The sequence below is a fragment of the Pelmatolapia mariae genome, linkage group LG23, assembly GCF_036321145.2.
Source record: "Pelmatolapia mariae isolate MD_Pm_ZW linkage group LG23, Pm_UMD_F_2, whole genome shotgun sequence".
NCBI lineage: Eukaryota > Metazoa > Chordata > Actinopteri > Cichliformes > Cichlidae > Pelmatolapia > Pelmatolapia mariae.
In genome coordinates, this window is record NC_086246.1 from 43,599,975 (window position 1) to 43,609,510 (window position 9,536).

The 9,536-nt window shown below is 39.6% G+C and overlaps 1 protein-coding gene across 1 annotated transcript; it reads right to left on the bottom strand.

Annotated features, from left to right (window-relative positions):
• Positions 1-1,289: 1,289 nt before the first annotated feature.
• LOC134620479 (histamine H3 receptor) lies at positions 1,290-6,986 on the bottom strand. Its single transcript, XM_063466650.1, has 3 exons — positions 6,405-6,986; positions 5,716-5,882; positions 1,290-3,573 (listed from the first exon to the last, which is right to left on the bottom strand). The coding sequence occupies exons 1-3, from the start codon at positions 6,679-6,681 to the stop codon at positions 2,716-2,718; spliced, it is 1,302 nt and encodes a 433-aa protein (XP_063322720.1). The 5' UTR covers positions 6,682-6,986; the 3' UTR covers positions 1,290-2,715.
• Between the last annotated feature and the right edge of the window lie 2,550 nt (positions 6,987-9,536).

Here is a 9,536-nt window from a genome sequence, read left to right on the forward strand (position 1 = left end):
ATCCCATCTCACAGGAGCCAGAAACAATTACAAACCTTTAACCATTCGTGAAACACTCAGAGAAGTAGTATGACATTTCTGGAAGTACCAAGAGGCACTTGACACCATTAAGTCTGAAACAGAAAACAGAGGCTTTGAAGGTTCCAGCTTAATCCATGATACTTCAGTACAAAATGTACAAATAATAAGCTATGGTTTTATGAGAGTAATTTCAGTAGTCAGGTTAGGTCAACGGAGTGACTACCTGGAGTCATAAATAAGGGATTTAGTGTTAAGTGGCGACTTTCAGTTAAGTCATGGAATTCGCAGCCCTCATTCACTAGGCTGTGTGTGCAGAATTGCAATTTTGAGCACAAAATGAGAGAAGAACTCACTGTGCTGTTTATTGCTAGTAAATAAAAATCATTCTAAGTTGACTGACAGATGCCAGCTATTCGGGCACTAATTTCTCTATATAAGGCCTCGGGCCTAGAGATGGTCGGCAATCCCCTGGCAACCTGTAGTTGCTCGGGGAAAATGTGGCCACGACTATCTGGCAACCCCCAGTGGTAAAGGAAAAATGAGCATTTCCCAACCAGCTGGCAAGTGGTTTCTGGAGGGTTTTTTTTTTTCATTTGGTGAGTGTTGCAAGCAAGTCCATGTCTTACATGGAAACCCCAGTCGACTATGGCGATATGCTAGCAATCGAAACAATTGCAGCAAGGTTTTCCGTGTTGCACTTTCATTTTGACTGATTTCAACAAATGACAGACAGAAATTTTCAGCAACTAGTTAAGGAATATATATTTCACCCTACAGACCTGTTTAGGAAACAAGCCAAAAGAATTAAAGAAAAGAAGAAAGATGGAAGGAAAGAAACAGAGGTGCCTAGTGGACAAAATAGCAAGACTCTATTAAAAGAGAAAAATAGTCTCATGACTGAACAAGTTGTCTCAGTTGGACACCAGAAAAGGCAAAGTTTGCTTTTCCCTCAGGAGTGATGATGGCTTTTCTTTGAAAAATAAAAAGAGTGACTTGGGCTGCAGGAACTGAGAGATGGATGTTTTGTCTCCAGACAGACTCAGGATGAATGAAAGAAAGGTTTCATATCAAAGCTGATGTGGGGAAAAAAGAAAAAAGTAGGAGAGCAGAAGAAAAGCAGTGTTCACATCTAACCCTTGACAACAAAGTAGGTTATAGATGTATTTCCCTTAGTTGAACTACTCCTTCCAGATTTTACCAATAACATACAGCGGAAAAAAGCCTGTTGGCAGTCTTCTTTTATTTTATTTTATTTTTTTCATCTGACTACTTACAGCTGCACACATTCATAACCAATACACAAAGTAATCAAATATGCGGTTTTCACACGTCTGCACTATGTCGGGAGAATCAGGTCAGATTTTTATTCAAAAGTGTTCTTTCTCCTTTGTAGCACACAACAGGAGACAGTCAGACTCTTTCTCACTCCTGGAAATACTTTGTTTGGTTAAGGCAGGGGAGCTGTCTGGGTTCAGCGAGAGGGAGGCAGAACACGACGATTCCCTGAATCATGAATTCACTGGACGATTAGTTTTTCTGCTCACACATGAGCTCAGTCAGACATCACGCAGGCTTTGCATCAAGGAAAAACTGTTTAATGTTCCACTGAGTCTTACATGCATGTACCTTTGGGCAAAAATTCAAGACTGCAGTGCATGTGTGAAAACAGCTTTAGGTAAACCAGTCGAGCCTTGAAATAAATAATTAACTCAGCCATCTGGCCTGACATTGATCTTATTGTACATAAGTTTTGAGTCAGCTCTCTTTTCATTGTGCTTCACATTTTGCTTTGACATTTTCTTAACATTTTGACAGATGTCAGGTAGATTTCCTTGCCATAAGATTAAAACTATAAAATATTTAGAATTACTTTGATAAAAGTACACTCATTGGTCAGTAAACACACTCTTGTCTTCTTTTCTGGTGCTTTAAACATGGAGGACTCTGCATTTGTGAGTCTATCGCTACATGATTTGCATTGTATAGTTTTAAGGGGCATGAGCATAAAGTCAGCATAAAGTCAAACGTGCAGCTGTATATTTGAAACTGTAACATGAAAGGGTTTCATGTGCAGATATATTCTGAAGCCATCAAAAGACCATTAAGTTCTTGCTTCACATCAGCTTCATCTAAATAGAAGTTGAAATGTTCTCACGGCGGCCGCTATGAAATTGGATGCTGGGTGAAGATGTCATTTCTGTCTGCGTCGTGCTTCCATTCAGACAGAACACAATTTAACAACCTGGTGATCAGTAGTTCTCATATATGTGTGATATCTTGGACTAAATTATGGTAATCACCTTCTTTAAGACCATCATTTCACAGCCTTCTGCACATAAAGAACTTAATGTCCTACTTAGAGGGAATCTGTGAAGGTTTTAAAATGAACAAGCACAACATTAGAAAAATCTGAAACTGGCTTTGAGAGGTGGTTTAATCGTGGGCAGATTTATCCAATGGTACTACAAGAGTCTATTGTTCTGCCCATAAGAATATTATGTTTTGCTATTTTCAGCTGTGTTGTGTCATCATATTGATGTCAAGTATGTTACAATCCTCATTTAAATGCAAACATTTACCTAATTTTTGAAAACTGGCCTCTTTTTTTTTTAAAGAAGAACATCAAATGGATTTTTTACAGTGTTCAGCAACATTTACTCCATTCATAAAATATGCAAGTTCATTTGAGTTCATCTAACAAGACTGAACTTCAATCTGTGGTTGAACTGATTGTCTTTTAGGGCACAGTATCTTTGAGAAAGCCCTTCGAAAGCTGCTGTGGCACACAGGGTACAAGAACGGGTTGATGGCAGAGTTCAGCCACAGAAGCCAGAAGGTAATCTCGTACCAGTAGTTCGCCACACATTTACCGCTACAGGCGGCACGGATAATCATCAGTAGAGTGTACGGAGCCCAGCATATCCCAAAAATGCAGACTATAATGGCTAAAGATTTAGCAATCTTTTTGTCTCTGGAAAGCCGAGATCCCGGTGTCCTACGGCCAGGCACCATGCAGGAGGCCGTGTGCTGAAACAACCTGGAGTTTTTTCTGTGTGGAGAGAACTTCTCTCGCTGCATTAATATCTGACTGGCGTTAGGCTCCCCGCTGGAGGAGGGAGACAAGATGTCGTCATCTTCGATGACCGCAGAGATCGCAACAGGCTCGCTTGACATCACCTTCCGAGTCTTGACAAAAAACACGGACCAGCCGGCTCCATCTTTATGCTTCTCATTGTTCTTCTGAGGCTTGGCATTGTCTTCAGCACAGGCGGCCCCACTCTTATTCCTGCGATGGATGTTGAGATAGATGCTGAGGTTGAAAAAGGCCACCGACACAAACGGGGTGAAGAACTCAAAGGTAGATGCACTCAGCAGGAAGTACCAGGTGAAATAAAACTCAGCATAGCACTCGTGGGCCGGGACAATGCTGTAGCCGACGATCGTTTCCCAGAAGATAATGGCAGGGCCATAAAGGAGGAAGGCCAGCACCCACACCGCCACCATCTTGAAAACAGCCTGGTGGGTCATGTTCCTCTGAGCTCTGTATTTAACCTGTGTCAGAAGAGAGGCACAAGTATGACTCACAGTGATGTGCCTTGAACAGAAACTCTGCATCATAATAACACTGCTTGTTACATTTCAAACACCCACAGCTGCTCAGAGTATCTTCCCCAAATGAACCCCTTGTTGCATTGTGCGGCTTTGGAGCAGGAGAGAGATGCTGTAAATAAAACCCACTCATGGAGCTCTTATACCACGGTGTGTCTCTGAAGCCAAAGAGAGAAGGGGAATGTCAGGCTGACAGCCACATTCACTGATGCAACACTAGAATGAAAGAGACATCTGGTTTCTCCCGATCTACCCCTCCCTCACCGTTGCTCATTCTCCTTGCTTTCACTCCATTTTAACTTCACCTCCTCTCGGTCTAAATGCTATCATTTAGCAGGGCTTCTCTATCTGCTGCTCTCCCCTTTGGTGTTGTTGTTGTTTTTTCAATCTTTTCTTTTTCTCACACAATCAGAATGTCTCTCTGCAGTTTCAACAGCTGGGTATATGTCAAGTGAAGCAAGTGAAGCTGCCAACGTGTCTGTGGCTCAAGAGTAACTGGAAAAAAAATCAGTAGTGAAACAGATTCAATACAAGATGCTCATAAATAATTATGGCCCCAGTTTCAAGTGTTCACTACAAAAGCACAAGACTCCCTATTTCCACTGTAAATTAAAGAAACACTGCACCCTACAGGCTGAATGTGAAGAAACTGACCAATAGGTAGTCGAACGCAATCATCAGCCAGATTTTTTTTTTGTAAATCTAGTATCAGTTGACAAAAAGTTAACAGTTTTAGTAAATTAAAATTGAGAGACTGCAAGAGGATACAAATATTCACATGGAAATATTTTGGTTTTACAAACATTTCTTTTGCTTTTTTATCTAATACTGGCTATTTCCCCCCCTATGATTGAAGTCAAGGACTCTTTTAGAGCAACAGAAGAATTACTCAGCTCGTACAAAATGTAGGGAACTAACAAAAAACTGAAAAGAATGATCAAAAATCAAAGCAGCAGACAGTGAAATATACTTAAGAGGTTTTTGTCATATTTCAAGCCTGCTTAGATTAAAATGACTTTGTCTGCATCAGAAGTGAGTGAGTTTGGTCTCTGCCACAGAAGCTACCCTTGGAAAAATCCAAGTTAAATTTGTCATTAAAGTATTTGTCATTAAAGTTAAACCACACTTTAATGACAAATACTGAAGTATCAAATCTCTTCATTTAGAGTAGGGGAAGTTGTCAAATGTTATCTTTATGTGTTGTCTTTATGTGAGAAAGAGTTAAAGGGACAGTTCACTAGTTAGTTGCCTGTAGTCCTTCTTATTCATCTAGACTAGTATGAGATCCCTATAGAGTTGCCTGCCTTCTCTTAAATATAACACAACATGATATGATGAGCAGCAAAACAAGTCTTTGTTTAGCTAACAATAAAACTGCTCACAATGTTTGTGGTTTTTTTTGGTTACTGATTTTTAAAAATATTTTTAATTACACATTTAGTTCCATTGTTTTCCAACAGAAGGCAGATTCTGTATAGCTACCATCACCAAAACTGAGCGGCTCATACCAACGTAACTGTCACAACAGGCTGTAATAATTAGATTTTAGGGTGAACTTTCCCTTTACTTCTAGCTTTAAGAGTGAGCATTAGTGCCTACTCATGCACGCTAACACATCTCTGACTCCCCCTGAAAAAAACCTAAAAAAAAAAAAAATTAAAAAAAACAATCACAAAACCATGATGACCCCAGTGACATCACTGTGACATAATGACTGTTATTTAACCCCCTGGAGATCCAGAGAAGACATTCTGCAGCTGTTTTCACAGGATAAATCTGAACAGTGATGAGCAAACTGAGCTGTGTAATGGAATATACAGTTTATTTGTCCATATAGACTGTTGAGTCCAGCGCTAATGTTTGCACTGATAATATTTTGGCTAAGCTGATGAACAAAGCACTCACTTGACAGCAATACCCTGGTGAAAGAACAAAGCTGTGAATACAAATTATTCTAAGCACACTACAAGCTGTTCCAGGGAGTGACACATTTTGGACCTGAATGTGGTCGCCTAGTATGTGAATTGCAGGAGCATGTGTGTGTATGTGTGTGTGGTAATGAGCGCCTCCACAGACTGTACTTACTGCTCTTGTGACTGACAGGAAGCGATCATAACTAATAAGCACAATGTTGAAGACAGAGGCTGAGCAAAGGAGGTAATCCATGACCAGCCACACTTTGCAGAGCCCTTTGCCCAGCATCCACCTGCCGGTCAGGTTATAGGGGATGTACACCGGGATGCAAAAGGCACCTGGAACACACACACAAACACACACACAGATGCACACACACATCACATTGGTGATTCACCAGCCACCAGCATCAATATTCACACTTTCCCATACCTTCACAGTTTTCGGGGTGTAAGATGCATTACATGTGGCAGAAAATTAGCGACAAGACGCAGTTCCAGGAAACCTGTGACATTGTAGGAACAAGAACAATCTAATATGTCTCTTTCATTAATGACAAGGGTATAATTTAACTAAAGCTGTAGATAAGAGGAGCTTTCACTATAAGAGGGACGTGAGTGCTCTTCAATAAAACGGAGGCATGCCACAATTACGCGGAGTAGTCCGTTGTAATTTAACATGTGAATAACGCAAAAGGGATGTAAAGGTCATCATGAACTCGCCGCTAATCAATAGTTAGACGCTAATTACAGTGTGGGAAAATTACAATGTGCTTGGGGCGCGCGCAAAAAAAGGGTTTCATTCATAAGAATGGACTCAGACAACACGAACGGATAAAGTGACAAAGAAGGAGAACTTACCCACTAGAAAATCGGATATAGCAAGGTTCAAAAAGAAGTAGTTGCTTTGATTTCTCAGGGTTTTGTCCACAATAAAAGCCATGATGACCAGCGCGTTCCCTGCCACAACAACGACAACCAGAGTCACCATAAGTACCGATAAGATCACCACCAGGTAGCCCGGCAGGACAGCCCCAGCTTCCGACACCGCAGGCGTCAAGTTGCCGCTGGAGTTGGACTCCAGGATGTGCGCGCCCATAATTAATTGACTGCCAAAATCATTGTAGGTTTTTTTCATCGCACGCACAGAAACACCGGAGAAGTCCAAAAACGCGCCTAAACGTCCCGCTCCACTTCATAACGACAAGTTAAACATGAAGACCTGTGGATTCGTGAAGACTTTTCCCAAATCTTCCATTTTTTTAAAACACTAGAATAAGTCTCCGAGCTACAGACACGAGTTAAGAATACTCTGTAATAGTAATACTAACAATGATTATTGTTCCTCTGGGTCCTCTCTCCTTTCTGGACTCTGTCATCTACAATCCCAGCTGATGCTGGATGTGCTGATACTGCGGAGCGCACCGTTGGTTTTGTTAACAACGTCAGTACTGACCAGAGGTGAGATAAAGTACTTAATCCGGATGTTTTTTCAAAATAAAACCAGTCCTGTAAGGTTTCAAGACGAACAAGGCGCATCGGTGTTTTCTAAATCTGTTTTCAAGATGCACATTTAATGTGACACGGTACATTTGATGTTCTGCCGACGGCAGAAAATATAAAAATGACAGCCAGCATGCAGCTTAATGAGCAACCTAAATAACAAGGCATTTAAAATAATTGCCTTGTGTTTAACACCCCTTTTAAGACATAACAATATTCTTGTTCTCTGTCGGATTAAAATATAAAATTCCCTATAAAAACGTCCTTCTTGTATGTTTTCTAAAAAATGTGACGAATTCTTAAACTTTTATTTTGAAAACAAAACAAATTCCGGCCTTTTTCAGATGATGTTTTGGACGATTTGCTTTTTTTGCCCACACAACAGCTGATCAAAGGCTCATGTCTGCAATCAAAAGCTGAAGTGCTCCAGGCGCATGAAGCAGGCTGAGATGAAATGATCTGAGCTTTATGCAACAGGATATCGCAATAAGCCAGCCAGCAGATATTTACACAAAGCAAGAAGTTCCGTGACTCAGAGGCCAATGTCCAGTGTGAATTACCATCTTATCCCCCCCCCCCCCCCCCCATCCCTTTATTTCGCGAATAAATTACGTAATTATCTAAAATTACTACTGACTTAGCTATGCAAATAGCCCCTCTTATTAAACACAGGGTACCCAGAACTCAGACTAATATCAGAACACAAATACGGGCACAAACGGAAAAATTAGTTTGTTTTCTGAAATGAGCTGTCAGCCTTCTGATACTGGGGATGAGATTGTTCTTAACCAGTCCCAAAATATCACATAAAGGGGGGAAAACAATATCTTCTGTTATCAAATAATCACTCTTGTTTTCATAAGTGCATTTGTTTTTATTGGATAATGTCATTACTCTGAGTTTGTGATCCTTTTTTCTCTATAATAATATATGTGATAATCTTGAAGTGAGGTTGGAAAGCCTAAAGAAAAATTAACATCCTGCATCTTTTGCTACACACCATTACTTAACCTCAGTGAAAAATGCTGTGGCATTAGAGAAAAGACATGGAGATTAATTTATTTAAAAATATCCTGCCAGTAACAAAAAATTATGACATATAAGGCTTTCAATGTAGCTGCCAAAGAATTATAGGATGGCATTATCTCCCTTTCTTGTACAGGAAATTTGTCTTATGTTTATTAAGATAACGAGAAAAGCGAAATTGAAGCGCTTTTAATTTAAGGAAATTGACCAGCTCTTATCATGGCTGCCATACTTCTTGGTCATTTTAGTAAAAAAAAAAAAAAAAAAAAGTAGTAAAAAGTAAAAAAGAAGAAGACTGTCCATTTTATGAGCCTAATGAGCCTAATTGCTATGTGAAAACCAGACCCATCAGAAAATATGAGTTGTAGGCTATATCTGTACATCATCAGTGAAAAGTTTTCAGGGTGTCTTTAAGTTGTTTGCAACATCTGTCATTAAAATATTAGGAATTTCAAACTTTATATAAAACTTTTATGAGCAATTTTAAAAAATCTATTTCACAATTTGATTTAATCAATAATCATCATTTTTTTTAAATGCTGAGAACTCTGGGGTGCCATACTTTGTTTTACACCCTAACTGAACGAGTGGTGTTAGGGCCACATATATTTTATGAAATTAATGGTTTTTGGCTGTTTAAAACATGTTTAAGTTACAGTTATATGATGAATATGGGGTTAAAACACTGACTCATCTCAGCAACAGGTGTTGAACAAAAATACAGCATTAACTCATAAGGAACTCCATATTTATACAATCTTGTGTTTTCAGGAGCTTAGGTGCAATAAGACAAATTAGCATAATAAGGAAGTGTTTATTCCTAAACCTTTCCCAGTTAAGGACCCTTGACATTGATTGCTTACAGTCTAAAGGCATCACCAAACAATGGAATTTCTCCTTTTTTACTGCATTTGCCACTATGACGTGCAGTTAAGCCAGTTTTGCTGCACTTTGCTGAATGCGAGCAAAAATTATAGCTCTTCAGATTTCTCGCTGCTTCTGGCACATCATCAGTAAACACTACTGACCCAGTGCCATTTGATGCCATGCATGCCCTGCGCTGACAGTTCAGAATTGCTTTACCTTGTATTTTAAGATGCGTTTTATTTAACTCTAATCTGTCCTTCCTATTCTCTGAGATGATGACTCTTTGGCACCTTGTGATAAAATATCTGCAATTCGTCTTGTGAGCAATGGTATTGCTTTTCATTTGGAGAGTGGTTGTCACTTGGGTAGACATTGTACAGGGTTTTCTACGAATTTCCCAAATTGCCAATCCAAATATTCCTGTTATCTCTTTCTGTGATGCATTCCCTTGAGCTCATCTGTCTGTTGTATGTTCACAGCTTCCAAATGCTCCACTTCAAATCTTTTGCCAAGCTCAGTTCATAAAGAAATGCCCCAGACCTAGAATGAATTATCCAATAAGATTTGAGTCTCTAAAAATGTACCATAAATGGCTGC

Excerpts from the sequence above, each read along its gene's own strand:
- LOC134620479 (XM_063466650.1), bottom strand. The coding sequence starts at position 6,681 with ATGAAAAAAACCTACAATGATTTTGGCAGTCAATTAATTATGGGCGCG. Across the intron at positions 5,883-6,404 it reads TATATCCGATTTTCTAGTGG|GTGCCTTTTGCATCCCGGTG; the intron begins GTAAGTTCTCCT and ends TGTGTGTTCCAG. Across the intron at positions 3,574-5,715 it reads TCCTGTCAGTCACAAGAGCA|GTTAAATACAGAGCTCAGAG; the intron begins GTAAGTACAGTC and ends CTTCTGACACAG.